This window comes from Embiotoca jacksoni, unplaced genomic scaffold (genome assembly GCF_022577435.1).
Source record: "Embiotoca jacksoni isolate LCO1_2020_lvr unplaced genomic scaffold, fEmbJac1.0.p SCAF_24, whole genome shotgun sequence".
Taxonomy (NCBI): Eukaryota; Metazoa; Chordata; class Actinopteri; family Embiotocidae; genus Embiotoca; species Embiotoca jacksoni.
The window spans coordinates 7,833,182-7,861,026 of NW_027185375.1; the positions used below are offsets into that span (position 1 = coordinate 7,833,182).

Below are 27,845 nucleotides of genomic sequence, written 5' to 3' on the forward strand. Positions count from 1 at the left end.
GAGAGAGAGAGAGAGAGAGAGAGAGAGACGTGGGATTTCTCTTTGTACTGAATGAAGAGTTGAGGCCGGTTCCACTGCTGCTGTTACTGCCTTTTTTTTTTATATAAGCAGAGTTTGCATGCTGTAAATAGCCCAATAAGCCGGTTACACTTCACAGTACGCATCGTCGGTCCCCGTTTTGTGTCGTGGAAGCGGCCAGGGACTGCCAATGTCCCCTTGAGCGATTTTGGACAACAAAAGCTCATCAGGTCCAGGCAGCGTCGTCTCTTCGTGGGATTTCAAGTCACAACATTCATCAGCCGGTTTTGTTTGTTTGTTTTTTTTAGTGTGGAAAAAGCGAACCAGCCGCACGTTCCGCCGACTGCTTTCCGCCTGCTTTCCGTCTCCCCTTTTTCACTTCCACACCTTTGGAGGGGGATTTTTTTTTTTTCTCCCCCAAAAGCTGAGCGACAATGGCAGCTGTAACGAGCCCGGAGACGAGCCCTCAACCCCGGGTATATTTCCAGACGCCGGCCGGCACCGCGGAGGAACCGGAGACACCCGTTCGGAAGCAGGGGCGCGTTACCGTCAAATACGACCGTAAGGAGCTGAGGAAGAGACTCAACCTGGAGGAGTGGATTATCGACCAGCTAACGGACCTCTACGACTGTGAGGTAAAGACCCCCCCCCCCCCAAACAATAACCGGCCTCGGAGCCGATCGAACCCATCGATCAGGCGGCTCTGCTCAGTAATAGGCTCTACGGCACAAGCCCAATAAGTCTGTCTGTCAGCTGCGTCTGTCCGTCCGACCCGAAAGCAAACTGTTGATAAAGAAACATTACCGGGCCCTTTGTCGGTGCTTTTGGCCTAGCTTCTCTTGTTCTACAGCCCATAGTAGTCTGTCTGGGCCATATGCAAGTATGCAGACAGATATTCAATAAGAGAGTGAACATTACAACCAATTAACCATTTATAGCGGTCACATAAAAGCCTCGTGGTTAAACTTTATGCCCTCGTCCACAGGTAGGCTAAATGTAGCACATGCATCTTTATAGCCTCACCGTGAAATGCACAGGCTCTTTGTTCTGATTGGCTGAAGCGCTTTAAAGCACACCTGTGAATTAATTTAATTATTAATGACCGGAAACGACCACTTATTTGATATCCTTGTCGCCAGCTGCCCTGGTTAGCTGCTGTGCGGGAACTGTTTTGGCTGGAAAAATAATTCAGGACCATGAGTTTATAACAGCAATAATTCAATAAAGTAATTAGGATTAAAAAAAAAAAAGAGACTTTCTGTCTTGTGTCTGGTTTGGTTCACAAGCAAAGCTTATTGCATGTACCAGCTCAGCTTTTAGTGTCTTTTGTGGACTTTTAAATAAATCAAAGGGTGAGCGAGGGTGAGGGGGAACCGTTCATGAGGCAAGGTGGCAAACAAGAGACACACCAGGTGATACTGATAAGTAAGTGTGTGTGTGGGGTTGGGGGTGTCTAGTCATTCATTCTCCTTATTGAGGGTGAGAATCACTGGAGGCCCCGTGATACGATATTATCATGATGCAGGTTTTGTCTTCAAAAGGAAAACTTTAAATCCGTTTCCTCTCATAAAATAAAGTGTTCGGTCAGTTCATCTCACTCTGGTCATTCTATTGCAAAAATAAATAGGATTGTCAAGCAGAAAGACTGGCCAACACTGTCACTGCAGCCCGTCTTAAACATTGCAGGCGCCTGAGAAACGTGTGCGTCCCGACTCCTTGTGCTGAACTCCCTGTCTGAAGTGATGTCTCTCGGCTCAGTACACCAGCACACATCAAACCCCTTGCTCATGGTGACACACGAAGAGGCGTGCGGCTGCAATGTAACCTGGCGGCAGCTCTGGTGTAGCTGCTGGCGTCAGTAGTTGGTAAGCTCATGTCAACGCTGCTGAGCTGACATTGACCCACATTCTATTCCTAGCGTGAGGAATACAACGACTTAACAGGTTCGGAGAATTCCTAGTAGGCAAACCGAAAGGAGATGCTTTCCCAGTCTTTATTTAATGGGGGGAAAGTTATGGTCTTTTAATTGTTACTGCCCTTTCCTACATTTAACCGACCTCTCTTCTCAAAGCTGTCTCTAACACACACACACACATACAAACATACTGAGGTTGCCTTAATGGTGGAGTTGCTGTCAGGTTGCAGACAGGTTGTGTCATCAACACTGGTGGCTCCTCAGGGCTCTCTTTGTATTTACACCAAGCAGTCCAAAATCAAATGCACTGACAAGCTGCAACAAGATATTGTACCAAGCCACAGTTAAGCACGAGTATAAATGCACTCAGGGAATGTCATAAACTAATCATGCGATTCCAAAAAAACAGATTGCTGTCAGCCACGCCTTTTGTTTCTACTTAATTTCTTCATCCTGTCAACAGAGGATTTCTCTTGACGGACATTGTGACGGGGATATCTTATGAGAAATGACTCCGCAGAGTTATAAAAAGCCAGCCGAGGTGATTAAAGGCCCAAGAGAGGATTTTGAAATCAATGTGCTTTGATTAACTGCCAATACTGGCTTAATATGCTTTATGTAGACCTTGCAGAGTCCAACAAATCTGAGTAAATGCGCTCAGGGGAAAAGCCTCGCACTACTGTGTTCCTAGTAGGACTTTTTTTTATTATGATTAGATAAAGTGGTTTTTTTTTTTAAATGCAGATCTGTTTGGACATATTTTTCATCCATTATGTGCCCCAGGATACTAATGACTGATAGCAGACAGACATTTCTCTCTCGGTGTAGACTTGTTTTTCAACCATCCCATGTCTGTCTCTCATTCCCCAAACTGCCATGTCTTTCAGTCATGCATGCTTTACTGCACTGATGATTTGTAGTTAGTCTGCTTTTCAACTGTGTATATAGGTTCACCAAGAGTAAAAAAAACAAACAAAAAAAACAAAACAACATCACTGGATGCACAATGACAATCTCTGTTGTTTCTAGACAGTAAGACCTGAGCCCTGCAAGGATAAATCCTCGGTCATGGTCAGCTTGCGGGGCGTATCAGGTTATACTCATGTAAATGGGATATCAATGATTTATTTCACATTTTTGGACGCGCGTACCTCATTCATCTCTAATGATGGTGCTTCATTTTGGCTCCCACCCACAGTAGTTCCCTCTTTTCATTGTCCCGATCCAGTCCCTGCCTGGGCTGTTAGACAACAAAGAGATTAATTTACAGTCGGTTCTCTGATAGAGACACATTGGGCTCATTTAGATGGCGAGATGTGGAGCACGTGCTCCTAAACAGTGTAACTGGAGAGGCAGCTTTAACCGGTCAGGGAGCCGAGCGGCTACGGGGAGAACCCTTCTCGCAGACAAAGACACGGAGCATGCCTGGGATTTTCTCCTTTTTCACCTCATCTTTCCTTATTTATCTTACCTTGTCTCTCTTTTTGTTTCTGACTAGATTCATGATCCATATTTTCCTTCATTATTTCCTATTACTCAACATCCCCTTTTCTCCTCCTCCTTTTGTTGACGCATACTTCGACTTGTAATATAACCACATAGAGTTTGTTCAGCAGGGAATTAGTTAGGAGCTATTTTCCCATTCATATAATCCCTTTAAACATAAACCCTTTAAACTGACAAGCAGTCAGCCAGTCATTTCTGCCAGCCAGCTTGTCAGATATTCATGCAGCCACTTAGTCCGCCTATCAGTCAGAGTTTCTATGGGTAATAGTGAGGAGCCGAGTCTTAGTATGATTCCATGGCAACAAGGCTTGTTAAGGGTTTATGTTGGTTAACCGTGCATTGGTAAAAAAAAAAAAAAAAAAAAAAGGTTGCGGCCATTTAGTAAAAGAAAACAACGTTAAATTGCCTCATTTCCAAAAAGCCCGTTTTCATGAGTGCAAGATTAAAATTGGAACCTTTCAGTTATGATTAGCAGCTTTAGTGAATACCTGCAGTTGATGTTGGCGCTATTTGCTTGTTGAGGAAACACTACTTGGCTTTATAAGGGTACTCAATAGAGAAGTTATTCTCAACCAAGGTTACTTATACTCACTTCTGTAGTCGTGAGAGGGAACGTGGGGAAATAGTGAAATAAGCAGTGCAATTCTAATTGATATAAGAAGGGCAGTCGGAGAGCGCACACCTCCACCAAGGCCATTAGTCCACTCTTATCATATGCAACAGCTGTGGTGTCGGTACAGTTGTACCAGTTCTGGTTCTCACCCAGGAAACCACTGTGCCCGAGTGCTTCAAAACGACTGCTTACTGTGTTCAGTTTGAGAAAGTACATGTGTATCACAGAGGATTACTGGTGACACAGAACCATCCTATTTCTAGAATGGCCTATGTTTTGTCACTACTGAACTTTACTGCCATCGACTGGACTTTAAATTGTGTCGCATGTAGCAGGCCAAAGGCACTATGTTTTGCAAAATTAATTCAGGTGAAAAATAATTTGTGGATTTGCCCCGTGATTCAGATCTGCTTTAAAAGTTTATGGGTTCTTTGCTGGCTCCACTCTTCCACAAAGTTCCAAATCCAAACACTGGGGTAAAACTGATGGATAAATCGTTTAAATATGTGATTGGGCCCACAATCCCCATCTCACAGTTTATGTTTTAAACCCAACTGTGGTGAAAACATAAACATTAAACTGGCAGTAAATATAAGATTTAAGGGTGTTATGTTGCACATAACACAATCAGGGAGAGTGTCTTCAAACCTCGGTGCTTTTTAAAAATGGTCTACTTTTTCTGTGTTGTTATTGAGGCTCCACTCTGTTAGCGGCTCTGTGTATGAGGTACTAAGTGAGTTTGAGCCTTCTCTGGGGGGAAAGAAAAGTGTTGGTTACCCGCAGCTGCGCTTTTAGTAAAACAATCAAATCTCACTCCAGTCATGGTATCATTTCCATGGTTACTGTCCTGCTAAATTTGCATTTGTCAGCAAAGCCTCGTTTTCCCGCAGTTCACCGTGTTTTCTCCTCAAGTTTGCTGGAGCTGACCGGCAGCTACAGCGTTAACAGTGCAGCGAGTGGGCGGACCAATCCCCAAACTCCAGGGTCCAACGTGGCCACACACACACACACACACACACACACACACACACACACACACACACACACACACACACACACACACACACACACAAGTGAGAACAGAGGCAAGATTGGTGAGCAGGAATGCAATAAACGGGGGCAGGGGAAAAAAAAAAACAGACGGGATGGCAAGAGGAGAAGGAAAAAGTAGTAGGCAGGGAGGTCGGACAGGGGGAAAGTGTTTTTACAACATGTATCCCCTGTTATTGCACGTTATACACACTGCCAAAGTGAGATGACCATTAAAGTTCTCCTTCTAATTGTAGGCTCAGGCACTGCAAACAGCTGAATAAACAAAAGGAGTGCTTTTTCACACCTGAAATTAAAGCTGTTAGGAAGCAGTAAATGAGTTGATGAGCCAAACTACTGAGATTTGGCCATTTCAATCCGGACATATGCGACCTGGCTGTGATTGGAGCTCAATGCTTCTTGGGTGTGTTTCCACCTGTACTTTTGCTGGCCACCTGTGGTCAGATCGCATATGTCTGAGGAAACGGCGCCCATGTCTCATTTTCCCCGAGCATGGTGTTGCAGTTATCACTCAGGGATTCCCCACATATATCACAAGCCCGGCAGCCCAGTTCAGCGTATATCCTGCTTGAATATGTCAAAAAGCAGTTTTCAACCCCAGTGCTTGTTCTGTAAAACTGAGACAAAACAAGACCTGCTCACAAGTCTCAGATGATTGCCAGTTTAAAGAATTTAGAAATCCTGTTTGAGCATGTTAGATTTGTAATATTGAATCTCTGATGAAATATGTTTTCAGTCATTCATCAGCTATTGAATGTTTTATGGTGGTGTTTTTGGATTTCTTTGTTTCGTAACGACTATCTGATCTGTTGGAACGAAACATTGGCTAATATAGATGACATCACTCTGTGCCGTGTTGCCTAGTAGACAAAACAATTTAAATATTTAGGCATGAAATATATTTACATTTGTTTAAAAGGTAGTGTAACACCCCATACACTACATACACAAAAGCACCTGAAGTAAACAAGACCTTAAAAATGTGACTCTTCCATGGAAATGTCTCCAGTGAAAGAGGAAATGGTGCTCGCTGTGTGCGTTACATCACAAATCCAAAAATAAAACAGTTGCTCTCCTTGTTAAAATGTTCTGTTTCCATAGAAAATGTACTGATTCAACGTTAAAGCTTATTTACTTGCGTTAAAAACAAAATAACACGTGAAAAGTAGTTTATCTGTACTCTTTAAAATAAAAGCATCTGCAAAATCTACGGGACAATGTCGGACTTTAAAACCCTGTTCATTATTTAGCATAGCAACATACACACTCCACATTGTATTTAAATTACCTACTTATCTGGCCATATTTTGTACTCATGAGGAAGTTTGTATGTGGATTGTTCCTTAATCATGTCAACTGATTTTCACTTTGAGTCTGTTGTGCGCTCAGACAATAAGAGAAGCGACGGTTAGAGTCAGGACAGTAAATACACAAAACACATCCTGGAGTTGTGTGTCTGCGCAAGAGAAACACTTTGTGGGAACAGCTGCAATTTCATAGCTTTCCCAGCCAAGGATTAAGTCACTCCCTTCGCACTGTATAAGGACACACACATACACACATATACACACATATACACACACACACACACACACACACACACACACACACACACACAGAGTGTGCAACATTTCTTTAAACGGTATACGTTCAAGTCTGAATACCAATCAGCGATACCCTGTTTCACTCTGTGTGTGTGTGTGTGTGTGTGTGTGTGTGTGTGTGTGTGTGTGTGTGTGTGTGTGTGTGGGAGAGACTACAAAGAGTGGTTGTTACACAGCATGAGTGAAAGACTCCACTGTGTCTTTGTAAACACCCCCCGCCACACACACACCAGTGCGCACACACACACACACATGCACACTGATGGACCTACACACATCTTGTTAATAGATTACACGTGGTTCTACATGTTGAAACACAGTTGATTTAGTGTTTGATCGGGGTGTACTGTAGCCTGACCCACTGACTGACTATGTGGACATTTTGAAAGCAGCGAGTGAATAAATCAGCCGTGTTCGAGGGGAGTGGGGTGGGGTGGGGTGGGGGGTGGGGGGGACCAAGCGTGTGCCTTGGTTAGTGCGCGAGTACGACCGGAAGGAAGTTAAGAATACCAAATAAGAGAAGGCAGCGGTGAAGAAAAGAGAGGGATGTGAAGAGAGAGGAAGACGAGGGATGCGAGTCATTCAGAGGAATGTTTATAAATGTTGTCACGGGAAGTGTGTGTGAGAAGGAAGGAGTGCGACAAACACACAGTACATAGAAAAGATAACAACATTAACACACTACTTTCCCTCAAAACCACCCACATCAGCACACACCTGATGAGTCACACACACACACAGTCACAACTTGGTGTCACAAAGTAAAATTGTACTTTTAAAACTATATATGCGACTATTTTAGTGTAACGTGGAGAAGAATGTTTCTGAGTTATCAAGAGACAACTGTTTGGGTGTAAATCCTTTGAAGAGGAAAATGTCAACCCGACTCATCTCCACGTAATAACAACATTGCTTTTGATCACGCTAATCATTTGTCACTCATATCTATTCCAACATACAAGCAAAGTAGGAAAGGAAGCAATAATTTGGCAGCCAGGTGCCTAATATTTATAATATCCTCGGTATTTATTACTTAAAGATGCCTAATGGAACTTTTACTAATGGGCAGATATTAGAAGAGCTGTTTTGTCTAACATACAGACAGGCATGAATGTCCACAACGTGTACGTTTGGATTTAGATTTCTGGTGATGTGTTAAATGCCTTTCCACTTGTTGACAGTTGGTGGTGGTAACAAGAAACGTAGCAATACACAGGGGGGAAAAAAAAAAAAAGGCATGAAAAAAGACTGCAAATGATGTTTCTGAAATACAAAAAAAAATTGACTCATAAAATGTTTTGAGAACTGAAATGAATTTACATTTGTCAGGCCTCAAATATGCACACGATGTTTAGCGGCCTTTGTTGGTCATTATTTCCCACAATCCCTCGACATCTGCAGGCTGAACTTCACAACTCTACAGAGGTTCGCGAGCAAGTCGAGTGGACGCAGTTGTTTCAGACGTGTCTGTAAAACAGCGGGACAGAGAGAAGTGAACACTTCAGTGTTGAGTTTACAACTGGAAAGCTGGAAAATGCTTTTAGAAGAGAGCGCTGGTGAGTCTTACGGATGGGAATGTTCGTCACAGTGACGCAAGTAGCCGCGCTGCCGTGCTTGTAGTTCTTTCTTGGGAGCTGTAGTTTGTTTCTGTGCTCGTAGAGTAATCGTTGTTTAACAGAGACTCAAACAAATACTTTTAACTTTGAAGCTGACCAATGTGCCAAAGTCGTAAAAACTTGAGAAGCATGTCGGTGATGAACAGCCCTAATAAACAGTGTGTGTGTATACAGTAAGTGTGTGTGAGTTTTTGCAGACTCTCTCTTTGTTTATTGCCCTGCTTTGTCTCGATCCTCGGCATGTGTTCCGTCATGCGTCAGCCACAGTAGCTTTTATAAACCGATTGCCAAACACCATGTAAACCCTGATGCATCATGTTTCTGTTCAACTTGATGAGCTCGTCATTCTAGCCTCCGTCACATACTGCGGGTTTGGTTGTCAGCCAAGTGAAGACTTTAAAAGAATAAAGACTTCAACAAACCCATTTTAGCTAAAAGTCAAGCAGGACTACTTTCATTGTTTGATTATGAAACTTAATAGATTTAATAGCTGGCAGTTGCCTGTTCATTGTCATGAGAAAGCTTGTTATCTATTCATATCTTCCTGTGAAACAATTGTTGCTGTTGTATATGCGCATTTAAGAGCCACCCAGTAAACCACGCAAGCTGTTAATGTCTTTGCTTTTGTAAACATAATTCATGTTGAAGTACCCCTTTGCTTCCCTGCTCATTATTTTGAATGATCTACAATATCATTCACTGAGATTCAAACAAGTGATCCTATTGGTCTTCACCAAACTGCTATTAGTTATTAAATCAGTTTAAGACTATACATGTGCTTTTGATAGCTGCTCTGAGAGCTCCTGCACCGAGGAGGCTTTTTAAAGGGAGCATAATGGTGATGCAGTTTGGTACGCAGGCTCGTGTTCGTACCGTATGTGGCCCCGGGGGGGTTGTTTTTGTAACAGTGCTTTGAAATGAGAGGTGAATATGAGTTTCTGGCGATGCGTGTTTATCGGCCTCCACGTTTAAACCATATTAAAACAATTCAACGGTCAAATCGCTGTCTTAATATGTGTAACAGTCGGGAGTCGACGAACATGTAGCATCAATGTGGAGTCGTACTATCATGAAGTCTCTTTGTGAGTGATGCCAATTGCCTAGAGGTTTGAGTGCAGTAACACTGATCCACTCGGGGGCATTTTAGTCCCAGGAGGTGCATTAGAGCAGATGCCAGGCGAACTGTTGGTTGGCAGCACAGAACCGTAAGTAAGTTTATGTCTTTATTAAACAGAGTCTGACTGTGTGTGTGTGTGTGTGTGTGTGTGTGTGTGTGTGTGTGTGTGTGTGTGTGTGTCTGTGTGTGTGTGTGTGTGTGTGTGTGTGTGTCTGTGTATGTGTGCACAGTGTCTTTATTATAATGTTTGTATGCCAATTACAGACTGTCCAGGAGACGATGTCCTCCCTGTATACATAACATGATGTCAGACTTGGGATGTGATTTTTTTAATATTAAATAGTTCAGAGCTGTAGGACAGTGTTAGAACTGCCAGTGACTTCCTGACCTGACGTCCGTCTCAGGCTGGCAGACCGTTCCTGTTTGAGAGCAGGTGCCATGTTGGCCTCTTGCGTCCTGTGTGGAAGACATTGTCTGGATTCTTGGGCTGTTATAAAAACTGCTCATGTCTGTGGCAAGAAATAGATGGATGAAAGATGTTTGGACAGATGGACAGACAGCTGGTACGCAGATAGACAAATAGACTGGCAATAAAGATGGAGGGATGTCGTTAGATTTCAAATTCATCATGAATAGATGGTCCACTATTTCCTTGTCATCTTTTTTTAAAACTCTTACTTTGAATTTGCATTTAGTTCCCGAGCAGGAAGGAACGACTGACCATATTTGGGCAATGTTTCCAAGACACGGGAATGATTACTAGTCGATTCATCAGGAAGTGAGCAAGTCTCTCCCTCACTCTGCTACACATTCTTGTGATGTTGAACTTCAGAGTAAGAGTTCAATCATTCACCTGTTGTTTCTGTCACATTTTCAAAAAAAAAAAATCTGACGACGATACTACAAAGATCAAGGAAAGGGGGAACAGAATACATGCAAGTTAGGTGCTTCAGTACAATGAGAGACCCTCAGCCGCTATGGTCGACTCAAGCATACAGGTACAGTGGACTCTAACCAGCAACATGTATTGAAGGCCAAAAAAAAAAAAAAAAGAATCTTCCTCTCCAGCCGCCGTTAAAGCCGACGGGGGAAGACTTTGGTTAATTACTGTTGGTTTCTGTGCCACCAAAACCATAGTGAAACCTCAAACCTCAGAGATGAGTCACACATGAATGAATGTCAATGTGGGGACACACATAGTATCTCTATCACTCAGCAAAACCATCGTCCAAACTGAAGGAAGATGAAAGTAAAACAGGCCATTCATTGGACGGTGAAAGTGACAGATTTAGTTTTTCTATTTTACCCGTTTATAAACTATATTTTAATCTTAAACACATTACTGATTGGTCAAGTTGTTCTTTGTGACAGTTTGTAAGATGTTTCATGGGTCATGAATTGTCGGTACAACAGAAAGAAATATGTTTCTATATGTTTTGGATCATGCCGCGTCCCACATTGAGTTTTATATCCTGGAGCTGATTGACGGAATATGGAAACGGGGAAAAGCATTAACGGATTACCCGACGTGTTGCCAGTGTTGGACAGGTCAAAGCTTGTTCATAAATCATAATAATGTTCTCCAATCCCTTTTGAAATCCATATGGATTAAATCTGAATAATGGCGGATTGAAATAAAAGGCTGCACAAGTAAACCTGGAGTTTGCTGTGTAAAAGTGGCAGAAAACTGATGTGAAAGAATGATTTACGACCTTGTTCCGTCCCCTCCTGCCAGAAACTACCGGCGTAAAAGACATTCAAAGAAAACTCATTCAGTGAAAGACACGGCAAATGAACGAGTAAACGTTAAGCCCTTCGGTTGTGTTAGTAGTACCAGCCAAGAGTGACATAATGATAATCTGCTGTAATCCTCGTTTGTATGCATTCTCATTTCAATCTGCACGTAATCTCGTTTTTCTGTCCATTTGTAGTGGTAATGACTCTTCTGGCCTCTAGATGGTGTGTGCGTGCGTGTCTCTTTCCTCTCTTTATTGCCTGTATCTTGTATTATTACTTATTTGTAACAATGACAATTAGTAATTGACTGAAGAATAAGGACAAATCTATTCGGTGAAACACACACACACACACACACACACACACATACACACACACACACACACACACACATACACACACACACACACACACACACACACACGCACAGAAATCATATTAAAAATTGGATTGATATTATCGAGAACAAAAAGAAATGGCCCAACCCCAGCTGTGACACACAGAGACAGAAGCAACATGGGAAGTTTGCAGCTAAAAGTTAGTTTCGCACTTCTGGCTGTTTCCAAACTCCCAGCTGTGGTCGTCTAACGTAATATTTACTTTTACTCAGCTCACTGGGAAAAAAACAGATTTTCTTTTTTTGTGTGACATTTCTCTGATGTCAATTTGTCCTTTGGTCGATCTGACACTTTGTCCACTGAAATATCAACAACTACCAGGTGGATTGCCATCATTTTTTTTATTTTTTTTTTTTTACAAATGTTGATGGTGTCAGAGGATGAATTCTGTTGACTTTGGTTATCTTTTAACTTTTAATACTTTGCCATGATCAAACTTTTCCAGAGCTTTGGTTTATCGTCCAAACAACATTCTTAATTAGCCTTAGCTGTGTTTACTGCTAACTCAGATGTGTTCATGCTATCACACACACAATCTTTGGGTTACCCTCAGTTTTAATTCAACATTTTGGTGCAAACCATTTGTTCCTCTTTGCTGCTCTCCACTTACTTCTGATCAGCTGTCAATCAAATTGCTGTGCTTTGGTATCTTTAAAAAAAAAAAAAAAAAAAAAAAAATTCTTCAAAGTTTCTGTCGGTAATCACAGCTCTAACTATTTCATCATTATATTTACTCCAAACAAACCACCAGTGACAAAGTAAAATAACTTGGAAGTCTTCGTATTGTGATAAAAGATTTCATGAAGAATCCAAAGGTTAAATGCCCGCTGTTCTACTTGTGCTGAGCAGATGAGCATTGATTTATGTGAATATGTTTCAGATCTCTGCCTGAATTTGCTCGACTGTTGGATGTAAACAGAAGTGACAAATTGAGCCCTCATGTAGTTATTAGAAAGCATTTCACAGCGGCAGAGCTCCAGCCCTGGCAGCGCCGCACGCTCCCCAGTGCACGTCCACCCGGGGCTGGTTGTGACCCCGAGGGACCGCAGAGTGTCTCCCAGCAGTGGCTGCAGCACAGACACGTCCAGTCAACACACAGAAAGCAGCGAAGCGTTCACTCAGGCCAAACAAGCCGATGTGTGAATCATTCAACCGTGCAGAGAGCAGCCCTGAGTGGAGGCAGATTTTTTTTTTTTTTTTTTTTTTTTGGGGGGGGGGGGGGGGGGGGGGGGGGGGGGGGGGTCAAGGTTGGGTGACAGACATTTTAACACTGCACTCTGTAAATAGATTTTTATCTGTGTGTGTGTGTGTGTGTGTGTGTGTGTGTGTGTGTGTGTGTGTGTGTGTGTGTGTGTGCGTGCGCGCGCTTTGGGTGGAATCTGAGCGAGCGAGAGAACATTAAACTTGAACCAGTTTCGCCTCGTGGCAGTTTTGACAAACAAGAGTGTTTGAATTTTGCTTTGAATCGCGATAGCTGCTTAAAAAGAAAATACTGATTTGTCTGTAGATATGCGAGATGCTTCATTGCTGTGATGACAACATGGAGGACAATGCTACTTCTTGTACCGACTGGCTGGGCCAACCCATGTCTTATCAGTAGGCTCTGGTTTAAACCTTCTTTGATAATGCTGCCTTCAAATTGAGGTTTATTTGCCATGTTCAGGAGAAGAGTCCATTAGAGTACCTTTCATTTTGTGAAAACTCTGATTTCACAAGTTGTGACGTGTTTGCTGACTTTTTTTGGAAATGGCAGAGGCCATTTAATTTCCTTTTTTGTTGGATGGTAGTTATTATTTTGTCATTTCAGTTGTAATTATTATTTTTTTTTTCTTCCTGTTGTCTAATTGTTGCTGTTGTCTAGCAGCGGTAAATTCAGTCGCATGGTTTCTTTTGTCATCTAATTTCACATCCGAGTAAAATAATGATGTTCTTAACAGCCTCATCTCTTCCTTCTCTCATTATGCCTTTTCATTACGTTGCCTGCCTGCTAGTTTGCTAAATTGTTAGCCTCTGTGGCTTTCTGGAAGCAATCAATGTTGCTGTTGCCTGGCAGCAGCGTTCTCGTGATTTAACCACTTGAACAGCAAGAATACCATGCACACGACATCCCATGTTGTATCCACAAGTCTCCGAGGGTCATTTGAAGGCAGCATATATCACTTTACTGTTTATTATGGTGTGTGTCTGTCTTTCTACTGCTGCTATATCTATTCTATTGTCACTTAATTGCAGTGTTAGTGCAATAAAAACCACCGTGGCTCAGTCCTAATTACAGTGATGAATGTTTCCTGGCTTTATATGAAGATTCGCTCGGTGTACTTGGAGCCGGTTTGGTTTGGCTTTCTCCCGCAAGAAGTCTGAAACAACCCACACAGCGCCGGGACCCGCACTAGCATGCCCACATCACTATCAGCAGACTCCAGAGGCTCTGCTTCTTTTCACTTTACATGACAGAGCCATTTGCATTTTTATCTGGTAGTCGGATAGGAGGAAGGCTGACAGGGCAGCAGAGTCAAAACAGACGGAAGCAGTGGTAGGATGTGCTAAATGAGGGGTACGTGTTGTTTTAGGAGACGTTTTATGGAACAGTATCATTAAGGACCAAGACAAGCATGTAGGGAAGACTTAACGAGTTCATTTTTATAAAGAAATCTGCACGGTTTGTAAAAGGAACAAATCCACACTGCAGGCTCAATTACAAAGTGGGAGAAAATAAAGAAAATCTGACTTTTTAAGACCATTAAAATATATTTTCTACTCTCTGTTGCCCATAAAGAGGCTGCTTTTCTTCATCTGTTTTGCCTGCAGGTCTTTTTCCCTGTTTTTCCTATGATCCAAAACAGGACATCAGATTCTTCCTGGGAGGAAGTACATCCAACTGATTAGATGTGCAATAGAGATGAAGATCAACAGCACACACACACAAACAAAAGGTACACAGTATCACACACACACACACACACACACACACACACACACACACACACACACACACACACACAGAAGATTGGATTAAGTACGTTGCATTGATTGTGGATCACTGTGGTTTATGGTTCATGGTTGTGTGTGAGGCCGCATACTCATTGCAGCAGCCAGTCACCACTTAGATTAATTGAGCACACACACTTGTACTGCTAATGTCGCTCAGTCAACTCTGCCCTCCTACAGTGTTTCTGTCTCTCACACACACACACACACACACACACACACACACACACACACACACGGATATCATTAGACCTCCCCTCCCCTCCCCGTTATCTCCCAAGGTCAGGAGACCGAGACAGGAAGTAGCCGGGTCCTCTGGTGGTTTAACCCCTTCAGTGTTGAAGAGAACAAGAGACCGTTTATAAAGCCATGTTTTCTGCTCCCACATTTTCAACACATGTTTATTTGACTGAACAGAGAGGAGATGCTAAAAAGGAAGCTGACTATTCTAGTGTGCTTGTTATTGTAAGACCTGCAGAAGCCTGATAAGCGACCACGCGTGTGAGACAGAAGGAGATATGAGGGAGATGGAAAGCAGCAGGTGATGACGGACACAATGCATCCCTGGTCCCTACACCTCTGTTGCCCTCTCGGTGACACCCTCTCTACCCTCATTCTCTCACAAATGGTTTCATGCTGCAGTAAGGTGGCCCATAATGCTATGAGCCGCTGAATTATAAACACACCGCGGGTGAATCTGTGTACCAGAGCAGCACTGAGAGGCGATGCCAACTGGAGAGGAAGGGCATCAAAGGAGATGTAAAGAGAAAGGGACGGAGGGAGAGAAAGGCAGGAAAGAGGTTCGATCCCAGGATTTTTTTCCACTGTTTCCATGCTCGCCTCATCCTGTGTTTGTTTGTGTGCGCATGTGTGTGTGTGTGTGTGTGTGTGTGTGTGTGTGTGTGTGTGTGTGTAAATCAGATGACCAAATTACCAAATCAGTCACAAGGGTGTCATGAAGTACCGCCTCAAAATGGCTTCCAGGCAGCTTTTTTTTTAGCATCCAGCTTCTTGTCTGTTAGTTTGGAAAGGGAGATATTGTAACTTTTGTGCTGGTCCTTATTTTTAAATGGGCTAGTTGGTAATTTTATACATTTACATGGGTCTATATTAGCATATCCATGACCATGCACAAGAATCGTCTGCAAATATTTCCACTCTTATCTACCAAGATTACCTTAATTTCTCCACTTAGTATAACGGATGAGTTTCATAATTGCAGACGAAGCTTAGTGTTCTTAGTGTTGAGTTCTGGGAGGAAAGAGGGCCTTTGTCTTTAGTTTCTGTGTTACAGTCTATGTTTGATTTTGGCTCGACCGTAATTCCACTTCATATCCTTCAGTGCTTTCAACAGGCGGAAATTTAATTGTGGTGGTGGATGGTGCTGCATGTGAGCGATATTAGCTCTTCATTAAGGTTATCGTTTGTAGTTACTAGTCTTCACTCAGTTACTGCAGTGCATACAACTCAGACAGGTATGTGGCCAAAAATAAGTTAGTTTAAAGAGAGTAAAATAAGCCACTCTAATGTAAGATTTACCCAAGTTAAAACTGAGTGATTTTACCCATCGAGTGGATCTTAATCTACCCGGGCCGTCCAAGTAGACATACGCATCACATGTAGGCGTGTGAAGGTCTGCTTATTGGTTCATGTGTGGGACTTAGTGAACTGTGGTGCCTGTAGAACTGCTACTGTACCTCCTTATTTCAATATAATTAAGTGAATCTTTTCAGGATCATGTTTTAGCCTCCATGCACAACTTTTCTGGCCTTTTAAAAATACAGTGTTTCAGCCACTTCACTCTCAGCTCTGGACCAGTTGAAACTGCTCGTGTGTTGGTGATGCAGAGCTCTAAAACCAGTGAGAGAACCAAAACACGCAGGAACGGTCAAATCATTTCAACAGCGCCTGAGCTCACGTTGCCTGCAGAGTTGGTGTGCAGCTTGTCACTTTCAGCGTTCGCGCACATTTTCTACCCGTGTCACTGTGCCGAGTCAGCATAGGGTAATAGTTCTAATGGAGTACACACACACACACACACACACGCTCGCTCGCCCTCTCTCTAATGCACACACAGAGTTAAACACTTAGCAAAACACTTTCCTGCTCGGACTGACCTCAATACAAAGAGTCCTCGTAGGTAGAATTGCAAAGCAGAGGCACTAGTGTTTGCTAGGCAGTTGGAACATGCAGATCACATGTCAACCTCTCTGTCCATCTGTATTTCCTGTCTCTGCACCACCGAGAAAGATTTCAACAAGAGCAGCCCATAAAAGAAGCAGTCAACAGAATAAAAATGATGAATTTTGACCTGATGGATGCATGAAGTGTCAGTTAGCCCGACAAGTCCAAACACACACAAGGAAACCGGAGTGAGTGTCATTGTTTTGTGCCACGCAGCCTACTTCTACTTCTTCCCTTTCCTCCCTTCCTCCATCACTTCCCTGTTTCCATCTTCCTTTTAACCCCTCTCTCTCTCGGTCTCCCTGTATCATACCCAGCCAAAACATTGTTTTTGTGTTTTGTAGCAGGACGGGCAGTTGGCCATCCTGAAGTGGAGTTATTTTTATCCCAGTTTGTTACCGAGTCAGTAGAAAAGGAAAAGTGGCTGTTCGTCATCCAGCCTTTCGTAAACTTAAGCCTTTCTGTACTTCTTTACATTTACATCTCTAACACACAGTGTACACAGATCCCATCAAATACACCAGTTCTGTGGCGTGTTATCACTGGAGCACATGCTGTGTAATCCTTGTAGGTAGCGCCTGTGACCTACATGAAGCTTTCCACAGACGAGGCATTGACTTACAGGACATGCACCTTCATTATAGACCTGCTTTGTCATTTAATCAGCCATGTGTCTAAAGGCACTAACGGTACAGTTTTACTTGCATTTGTACGACGGGGAATCAGGGCCACATTCAGGAGAATTATTATTATTATCATTTTTTTTATTTGCATTTTGAAAGTCGACATTTCAAGATTAAAGTTGCACTCTGAATCCAACAACCAGCTTTAAAGCATACTCGTACAAAACGCCTTGCGCAGATGAATCGCTGAAATTGTACATCAGAATCAGTTTTAGTGATAAGGACATTTTTTTTTTTTTTTTTTTGTCTATTGTCATCACATCCATTGTGGGCTTGGGAGGATGCCGGGTGCAACTGCACACTGACAAGAGGCATGGGGAATAGGCACAGCATATCCTCTCTGTATTGCACACGGGTGCAATCAGTGATACTTCTGCATCCATTTCAGTTTGCACAAATGTGGCTGCCACCTCAAGTTTGTTTGGTTTCTCCTTCAGAAGAGATGCAATTTTCTGCACAATTTCTTCAAACTCAAAATACTTATCACCATACTGTGGTCTCTGCCTTAAAAATTAAATAACATCCTTTCTGAAGTATAATTTCACCGGGCACAAGGCATTATGTAGAAGCATATATACACTGAAGGCACCATAGCAGTTTGATTTATTCTCAAAAGTTAGACTTTAATCTTGAAATGTCGACTTTATTCTCAACATTTTGACTTGAGTTCTTGAATTATTACCATACTCCTTATAATTTACATTAATAACTTACATTACTATAAGTTATTCCAGACATTTTGACTTCATTCTCTCAATTAAAAAACAAATCTTCCTCCTCTTTGTTTTTTGTTGTCCTTCATGTGGCCCCGATACTCCGTCGTACATTTGACGGGCAGCTGTGGAGAATCCTGATTCGTCTTTTTACTGTAAATTCTCCACAGTTGAGATTCCCCATAATTGCATTAGTTTGAACTCTTTACAGATAAAAGTAAATCAGAGTCACAGTGTCGGAAGTTTTAATCGGAATCAGATTTTAGGTCAGTTCGAGTCGAATGAAATCAACCAAGGCCAAAATGAAAACTGACTTTGCCTCTGCGATGTTCATTACTTGTCTCTCCGCAGATTATTTCCAGCAGCCATGATTAGCCTTTTTGTTGTAATGTGAGGACACTGACCCACTTGGGTGTGTGTGTGTGTGTGTGTGTGTGTGTGTGTGTGTGTGTGTGTGTGTGTGTGTGTGTGTGTGTGTGTGTGTGTGGGGCTTATGTTTTTCCGGTGAGGGAGCTGTATCTGTCATGTGATCTGTCCGAGCCTGCAGCAGCTACACAGCTCTCCAACCTCCACCCCGCCCTGCGAGAGAAATTGTACTACGACCTATACACACACACACACACACACACACACACACACACACACACACACACACACACACACACACAGAACGCTCTCATACTGTCACATCTCATTCGGCTCCGTTCTGCAGGAAGCCCCCCAGACGAACAGGGCGTCTTGTCTGTTGCTCGCTCTCTCTCTCGGCCTGGCGGTGTCAGGAGGAGTGTAGTAAAAGTTTTTAAGAGCACGAGAACACAACAGAACAATACGCAACACAGCATCTGTTTGTGTTCCAGGTAATGCTGGCGATGACTCAGAAAAAGGTTGCCGTTTAACTACGGTGCAACTAAAAACTTAGTGCACATGAGGGCTGGGCTGCGGCTTAACAACAAAATCAAACATCACGATATCTTTGATCGAATACCTCGGTATCGATCCCGAGACAACATTGTAGGGATGACTGCTGGTGCTCGTACAACATTCACACAATGAGATTTTTTTTTTGATAAATAATCATCAGTAATGTGGATATTTGACTAAGTAGGTAAAGCCTCAAAATAGAACAGCTCGTAAAGTTGAATAAGTACAGCCAATGACATCACTTTACTGGGCCGCAGGCTTTAAAACCAGGAAAAGACGATCCGTCATATGATAGTCAGCCCGTTCTCATTCCCAGGGCGTCAAACGCTGCCGTTTCGTCCGAGCCGTTGGCGTCACAGAGAAATGCACCGAGTGCCCTTTCGGCGTTGGCACTGTGACCACCAGGGTCAAAGAAGGAAGGAGGTCATGTGACGGAGCAGAGAGACTGACAGAGTTCACGCAGGGCGGCGAGCAGAGATGGTTGGAAGGAATAAACACTGAATTTTCACCAATGAAACTGTTGTTCGAGTCGGTGAGTCGACAACGAGGGTTTCTTTAAAGTAATGTGACTTATACATGACGTACGCAAGATTATTCACATGAAATGAATTATATCAACTCGCACTGTGATCATTTCCTAACCCTCATGGTGCCTCAACCAAAAAGCACTTTGTGCATTTCTGAGACGGCAGCTGTTTGGGACAAAAAAACAGCAGTGTTTTATGTCCTAGAATGAGAACAGGTAGGACAATAAAATATCCAAAATCTAAGACAATATCAGGAGTCTTATAATGATATCAATATATTGGCCAGCCCTACTGTACATTTGCTACTCCAGCAGGAGATGAACTGCTGCCTTGATTCTGGCAAATACAGCAACCCTTCCTTATTCTACATTACAGTAATGGCAATACAGGCAGCATTCAGTGTCCTACACGATGTATATATATACTGTTGTACATTAGTTTAATATCTGTGTAGGAGACAGCGATGTTCACATATGTGACTCATCAGTACGGCCCTGAGCGTCATCGGATCTCCCGCTAACACCTACAGCAGCGGCCATTTAGGACATTCAAGGTCAGACACCTGTACCGTCTGTATGGAGGAGCGGTGAAGCTCATCCCGGCAGCCCGACACCCGACGGAGACGTTCTGTTGTTCGGTTTTTAAGCTTCATTTCACAGCCACCTGAATCAAACACCCAGACATGGATCCGAATGTTCTCTGTACTGAAAAGAGTCCGGGATGAAAGCACGTCTTCCTTCCTTTCCCTCCAGACCTCTCTGAATTGTTGCAGAGTGCGCTGCCTTGTTTACGAACCGGCAGTGTGTGCCAATATCTTGCAGCCACCTTTTCTTCCAGAGCACATCTGCAGCCAGCAGTAAAACCCCCTCCAGACTCCACGCTGGTTCAGTAAGTCAGTCTGGAGGCTTGTTTTGGAAATCCTCCCTTGTGATTCCCCGCTTTCTTTGTGTCTCCTCTGTGAAGCCTGTCTTCCGGCCTTTTTCGACATCTCCCTCCCATCTCTCCTCTCCCCCCCTCCTCGTCCTCCCTCTTTCAGTCGGCTCCACTCAGCTGCTCCCTCTCCTCCATGTGCTCCTTAACCTCTTGCCTTCCTTCCTCTTGGCGTTCCCTTCCCCCTCACACATTTAAAATCATTTTCAAGTAAGCTGCAATTAACAAGGATCATTTCTCCTTTTCAGCCCTCGCACGCTACATTTACAACAAGAGGCTCGCAAAGATACCAAGTTTCATAAATTACACACCCAAAGTAGATTCATGTCATCAGTGGATGACAAAAGTATCCACTGATGAATTGTTCTTCATCCTTTTTCTTTCGTGCTGTTTTTACTGCATGTAGGAGCACATGGAGCCCACATGTGCAGATCAGTCTTTGTGTCACACTTCACAGTGTGTGTGTGTGTGTGTGTGTGTGTGTGTGTGTGTGTGTGTGTATGCGTCACAGACAGCTTTAATATGTCTGCAGTGAAACCATTAGTGTATTTATGAGTGTGCGTGTACATTGGTGTCTGTCTTTGAGCTTTAATTTTGAAAATCGGTGAGAATCACAGTATGTGTGTGTGTGTGTGTGCGTGTGTGTGCTTAAGTGAGTAAGTGTGTAAGCAGTGCAGACTTTTCCTCCGTCTTATTTAGTGTGTCATGTGTCAGTCTTTTTTGCACAATGTCGTCTGCGTTAATGCTTGTAGTATGTCTGTGTGTGTGTGTGTGTGTGTGTGTGTGTGTGTTGATATGCTGACAGTAAGTCTGTCACTTCCAGTCTCTATCTCACACATACAGGCTGTCCTGCTCTGAATTAAATCCACAACCACACACACACACACACACACACACACTTCAGCTCAGTCTTACTACTGCCCATTTTTATAATTCTTTAATCCGTGTGTGTGTGTGTGTGTGTGTGTGTGTGTGTGTGTGTGTGTGTGTGTGTGTGTGTGTGAGAGAGAGAGGGAGTTTTCACGACAGAAAAAAACCTACCGTTCAGTTAATGTGCACACGCAGCATGATGTGCCTGTCTGTCTGTGTGTGTGAGTCTACATGACGTGTGTGTGGTGTGTGTGGTGTGTGTGTGTGTGTGTGTGTAGTGTGTAGTGTGTAGTGTGAGTGAGATGTGATAGGGGGCATTTGGGCAGGTGCAGAGACAGCTGGTGTGGGCAACTGTAACCGAGGGGGAGGACGAGAGCGAGGGAGAGATTCCTCGAGAACGACATGAATATCGGGGAGCTGCAGAAGAGAGCAGGAAACGAGTGGTTGTACGGGTGTGTGCTCTTGTCACCAGTGGTGAAGCACTTTGATTGAACACATTGAGCGAGCGAGCGAGCGTGCGTGCGTGTGTGTGTGTGTGTGTGTGTGTGTGTGCGCCAGATAGAGAAACATTGAAAGCGAGGGAGACTGTGAAACCACGTTTTATAGAGTGACGACATTAATCAGAAAATCAAATTGATTGGATGAGGAGAGGAGGAGTGCGACAAACATGAACTGGCGGTGAACTCGGTTTTCTGCTCTTTATTTAACAATGATTGTCCTTCCTGGAGGCGAGCGTGCGTTCACATTAGCAGTCAGCCTGTCAGAGGCGGGCAATAATCGATTTGCTTAAATTAAAAGCATAAAAATATGTGTCTGTAGTTATTTCAGTGTAAATGTGAACTCCAGGCCAATTTTAAACAGATTCAATTTATCCAACGCTGATGAGTTAAAGGAGCAGATTTCAGTTCTCACTCGAGGCAACAGTGACAGTCGGTGTCAAACTCTGAGGAAAAACATTTAATAACAGCAATGAATGCGTCTTTTTAAAATAAATCTTTTTGAACCAATTTTTCACAGCAGATTTAAGGTTTTTTTGTTAGAGCTAACGGTATTCCCATATTTTGAATGGAAATATTATATTGCTGCACAGTTGCCAAGTATCAATATTTGACTGTATAAATCAGATGAAACATGTTTAACATTTTTTTCAGGACATATTATGCAGTTGAAACAAGTTAATAAATCGCAGTATATGCTGACGCAAAAATAATTAAAATGGTTGAAGTTGCGATATTATCATATCCCGACTTATTTATCGTGATAACATTGTATTGTTGGCCCTCTGGTGATTCCCACCCACAGTGTTCCTGCTCATCTCTAATACACACAGTCACACGTGGTTCATAGCAGTAAATCCAGCCACGTACTGACCTGCATCCCAGCTCCATCCTCGATTTTAAAAACATGTAGGTCGTATTAAACGTGAGATTTTAAAAACAGAAGAGTGGACGTGGAAATGAATTCAGACACGTGTTGTATCAGTGTTGGCCACATGCTGTTCTTCTGTTACCAGGTTATGTTTGAAGTCGGCCTCTTATGTGATGCCTCTTATGTTTTTCCTCTACAGCGTAGCGCCTGCTGTTGAAACACCGTCATCCCACTGCTGCTGCTTCTCCATTATGTCCTGCAAGATTTAAGCATTTGAACTTGTGCTTTGTACCGTCAACGCTGGTTGGTCATGAACAAATGCAGAAGTGCCCTGTGCACGCAGGACAGCGTGAGCTCAAAGGCAAACACGTTTTCTTTTCGTCTGTTTACCGTCCTTAAAAAGTCTATATGCTCAAGATACCGTGTCCACAAAAAAAAACGGCCGGTTTTCTCTTTGTCCCTCAACGTGTGGGATGGTGGGAGCGCAGCGCCCTCTAGTGTTCACTACGGTAACGAGCCATTAGGACGTCATGCAGAGAGGAACGCCTGTAGCTCGGTGGTCTATTTGCAGACAGCCACATAACATAAACACAGGCACCAAGAATAGAAAGGATGATGAGCCTTTCTTTCCACGTCAGGGAAAAGAGGTCCACCGATCAGTGTGTGTGTGCGCGTGTGTGTGTGTGTGTGTGTGTGTGTGTGTGTGTGTGTGTGTGTGTGTGTGTGTGTGTGTGTGCGTTGGCAGCCAGTTCTCTTACCGTGCTCTCGTCTCTTGTAGGAGGAGGCCATCCCAGAGCTGGAGATAGACGTGGACGAACTGCTTGATATGCCCAGTGACGTTGAGCGGGCAGCCAGGGTCAAGGTAGGACACACACACACACACACACACACACACACACACACACACACACACACACACACACACACACACACACTAAGCTTCATTTCACGCTGTGTTTTGTCGTTTTGCAGGACTTACTGGTTGACTGTTTTAAACCCACCGAGGTAAACGGACACTTTTCACCCTTCACTCCCTCCTTCTCCCGACTCCACACATATGAAGTGTGCATTGTTCATACTGAGTCCCCCTCATCTGTTCTGTCCTCCCTGTGTCCTCGTAGGACTTCATCTCAGAGCTGCTCGACAAGATCCGAGGGATGCAGAAGCTCTCCACGCCTCAGAAGAAATGATGGCATCCCCTCGTCCTCCTCGTCTTCTTCTTCTTCCCTCCCACCTCAGCCCTCACCCCTCGTCTTCCTCCCACACCCCACTCTTTTATTTTGATGTCAGTTTTCTTCCATTGAAGATCATGAAATGTTGGAGCTGAACCTCCCTCTAGTCACTTGGACTGAGCCTCGTGTGTCGCTTTTCTTTTCTTTTTTTTTTTGTTTTGTCCTGATTGGTCCTCATTGTTTGTCGGACCTCGTTCATAAAAACGGTCAGCAAAAAAGCAAAAGCAAAAATAATTATAAAAGCGACACATGAGCCTCAATCCAGGTGCTCTCCTTCCCTCTCCTTTTCTACCCCCTGCACCTCCTTTGGCCATCATTTGCCTCCGCTCCTCTTCCTCATCCTGCTCTTCTTCCTCCCACCCTCCCCTGCACCGCCCTCCATCTGTCTGAGGAGGAAGAGGAGTTGAGATGATTCCCGTAATTACTGAGCAGCTGCGAGTGGGAAGAAGAACAAGAGAAAGAGCACACACACCCCCCCCCCCCAAAAAAAAAAAAAAGAAAAGAAAAAAAAAAGAAGAAGAAGAAGAGTGGAACGATAAAGGAGGACGCAGCCAATCAGCTTGAAGCAGGGCCTAATCATTGCTTATGTCTCCACCAATGAGATTCCCTATGTTGTTCTTTTTATAATGGGTTTAAACTTGGACCCAGCTACCAATCATAATTCTTCTGCTATTTCCTGGTTCTGTTTGAGAACATAGGGATACCTTTTTCTTTTCTTTTTTTAATGAATTAACTTTTTTTTTGGGGGGGGGGTAAGGGGTCAGTACAGTCTTTGCTAATCCCCCCCCCCATTTTAATCAGAGCCATTGCTGCAGTGGTGCATTTAAAGACTGTTGGGTTTTTTTGTGTGTCTGTTGAAAACAAATCTGCGCCATGTCATTTTGGGGAAGAAAACGTGACCCTGTGACCACAAAGAATAAAGTACGGTGTATCTTTAGTCCAGCAAAGAGGAAAATTTGATGCCTGGAAATAGCGGTTGAAGCTTAAAAAAAATTAAAAGTCACTGGTTGGCTGTAGTGGTCGTACGGCCGGGAGCTAATTTTAGACTTAAAAACGCTGATCTTCTTTTGAAGGCTGGATGCGCATAACACGAAAGTTGCAATTCTTGCAGGAGCAAAAAAAAAAAAAGGGTGTGTTTTTCTTCCCTCGAATGCGTAGCGCAGTGACGAGAGAGGCTCCGCAGAAGCCGCTGCTGTCCAGCCTGCACATACATACTGGGTGTATGTCTGTGTTGCTAAATGCTAGGTGTGTTTGTTGCTACATAATGTACAGCAACATCTGTTTTAGGAGTGTTTTTTGGGCCTGTATATTCTGCTGTTCTGTACGACGAGTTAGATTTTTAGTAGAGGACTGGTTCCTATTTTGTTCTCTTTTTCTGGATGCATTTTGTCACATGCGCACACTCGCACGCACACACACACACACACAGTCCAAAATGGGGGACCCAGAACAAAGCTGCCTTTTTTTGTTGTTTTTCCTTCTCTTTTCCACTGTTTCTCCTTTTTTCCTAAGAAATTATTTAGATTACCACATTGCTTTTTTTTTGTTTTTTTTGTTTTTTTTTGTTGCAGTCATCGATTCAGAGCGGTCACATCCTTGAACTCCGTCCCCCCCCGCCCGCCGTGTCAGCCAATAAGACGCCTGAATGGGCGGTGGGCCGCCGTTTCAAATTGAAGCAGTTTTAAAAGCATTCACTCGTCTTTTTCCTCACTCACTCACGGCACAGTCGAGAGAGAACGGAGAGGGACGCTGGTCCACAGTTGTCAGGTGCCGCTGCAGCTGCCAATCATCTCCGAGAGCAAGCCATCTGTTTCTGATCCTGGGCCAATCAGATCAGAGACCGCGGCCCATTGGCCGACGGGAGAAGTGGGAACATTTGCTGCGGTTCCTGTGACCAATTCCTAACACCTGCGGTGACAGCAGACCTGTCTGCCTCGTTCTCTCTCGGCACCGACACGCACGTATGCAAAGACACACAAACGCACACACTGGCCCATTTTCATCTCGCTGCTCTGTCATCTCTCCCTGGCATCTCCCCTCTCTCCCCCCCCCTCACATCCATTTCCATCCTTCTGTCCACCCTTTCTCTCTCTCTCTCTCTCCTTTCATTGCTTTCCTTTTTTTTTTTTTTTTTTTTTTTTTTTTTAAACAGATGTTGCCTTAGGTATTATTTATGTTACACAAACCAAAAAAAACAAACAAAAAAACAGGAGACATTCATTTTAAAAAAAAAAAAAAGGTAACGCAAACTGCTAAAAACACGCGTTACTGAGCAGAACTGCGGCGTGAGGAGAACCTTGGATCTTTTGTCGCTCCTTCTTTTTTTGGAAAACAAACTGAGATTCTGTTGGAGTTTTTTTTTTTTTTTTTTAGAAGTGAGTGTTTAATACTTAGGCCTTGATACAGTGATTCTGTTTAGATAATGTTCTTTACATTTACCATTTGAATACCGGTCTGTTTTTATTGTGATCATAACACTTCTTGATGCCAGGCCTTGGGTTAACGTGTAGTTGAACAAAAATCCATTCAGATACATGTTGGTGCGATTGCTTTTTGCCTTCCTGCCGGTGTTTCCAAATTGAGCACCGGCAGCCGGTTCTGGAGACACTCTCATTGGTCCGATTGTTCCAGGCAAGTTCAATCAGATGCTGAATTTGAGTGGATTTTCATTTTTAAATCCAGGTTTGGATTCTACCTTCTGAGACTGTTATTGAGAAGTCTTGTTTTTTTACTGTTGGGGAAAATTGCAAAAAAAAAAATATATATATACACTGATTATTATCATCGAGGCTAAATACAAGAGCTAAAACCATGCAGATCGGAGGAGTGTTTTGTTTGGAGTTTTTTTGGACAATGATTAGATCAAGCCAACAAACAAATGTAGCAATATCAACAACAGGTCTTGTTTTTGCCCAATTTTGTTACACTTTTATGCAACTTTAATAAAAACATGTAAAATGGAGGGTTTTTTTCTGTCTTTGTTGACTGTTTTTCTCTTCAGAAGATTTTTTTTTAGAAATGATACACCAGTTTATTGGACTATATTTGACCAAATTCCCTCTATTACCGGGTTGCGTGGCTCTTCAAACGTTCTGCATTACTCTGGTGCCATCTTGTGGTGGATTGTAATATGACGACTACATTTTACATCCTCAGAAGCAGCAAAAGCGAATTATATTTTATAGTCTTTGCAGGGAGGTTAATGTAAGCCATGCCATGTTCAAGGACAGTCAGTTAAGGGCGAACGATCCATGTCACATCGCAGCAAGCATGCTGATGACAACTCCTCAGCAGGAGTTGAAGGAAAGGTTTGATCCTTCCTCTAATGTTTGGGGTATAACTACAATATTACAACACAGCCTTGAGTCACAGTGTCTTACAAATTCAAAGGTATTATACTGGTAAGATTGTAATTGAGTAGAGTAATGCCAAAGCTTCTGTAAAAAGCCGACGGGGTAAGAATAATTGAAAATACAATAAAACAACAGTAAGTAGTTTAGTGTTTTTTTTTAATTCTATTTTCAATTGTTCCACTATATGGCACCATATACTAGGCTTCACTACACAGTATAATGACAATACCATTCTACATGATGTACAAAAATTCAACAAAAAAACATTTTGTGTACATCACAGAGCTTGAATTGTATTATTAGGTCAGCTTTCTATAAACACAAAATAATAACTAAATATCATGTGCAAATATTATGTAGATTTTCATCTTTTTAAAGTTGTTTATAGTGAGGGACTTCATGGTTTTATTGTCTTTTGTAAACTGTGTATCTCATTAAAAAAAAAATAAAAGTTCTGTGTATGTCAAGTATATAACACACTGGATTTTGATTGGCTTACTAA

The 27,845-nt window shown here is 43.0% G+C and overlaps 2 protein-coding genes across 2 annotated transcripts in view; one reads left to right on the forward strand and one right to left on the reverse strand.

Moving 5' to 3' along the window:
• The window catches only part of plcb3 (phospholipase C, beta 3 (phosphatidylinositol-specific)), an 80,915-nt gene extending 60,708 nt beyond the window's left edge, over positions 1–20,207 (reverse strand). Inside the window, 1 exon segment of the mRNA XM_069159280.1 lies at positions 20,159–20,207. The gene's annotated coding sequence lies outside the window, so the exon portion shown is untranslated.
• ppp1r14bb (protein phosphatase 1, regulatory (inhibitor) subunit 14Bb) lies at positions 1–26,952 on the forward strand. Its single transcript, XM_069159281.1, has 4 exons — positions 1–653; positions 23,537–23,620; positions 23,731–23,763; positions 23,880–26,952. The coding sequence occupies exons 1-4, from the start codon at positions 453–455 to the stop codon at positions 23,946–23,948; spliced, it is 387 nt and encodes a 128-aa protein (XP_069015382.1). The 5' UTR covers positions 1–452; the 3' UTR covers positions 23,949–26,952.
• The last annotated feature ends 893 nt before the right edge of the window (positions 26,953–27,845 follow it).

Excerpts from the sequence above, each read along its gene's own strand:
- ppp1r14bb (XM_069159281.1), top strand. The coding sequence starts at position 453 with ATGGCAGCTGTAACGAGCCCGGAGACGAGCCCTCAACCCCGGGTATAT. Across the intron at positions 23,621-23,730 it reads AGCGGGCAGCCAGGGTCAAG|GACTTACTGGTTGACTGTTT; the intron begins GTAGGACACACA and ends GTCGTTTTGCAG. Across the intron at positions 23,764-23,879 it reads ACTGTTTTAAACCCACCGAG|GACTTCATCTCAGAGCTGCT; the intron begins GTAAACGGACAC and ends GTGTCCTCGTAG.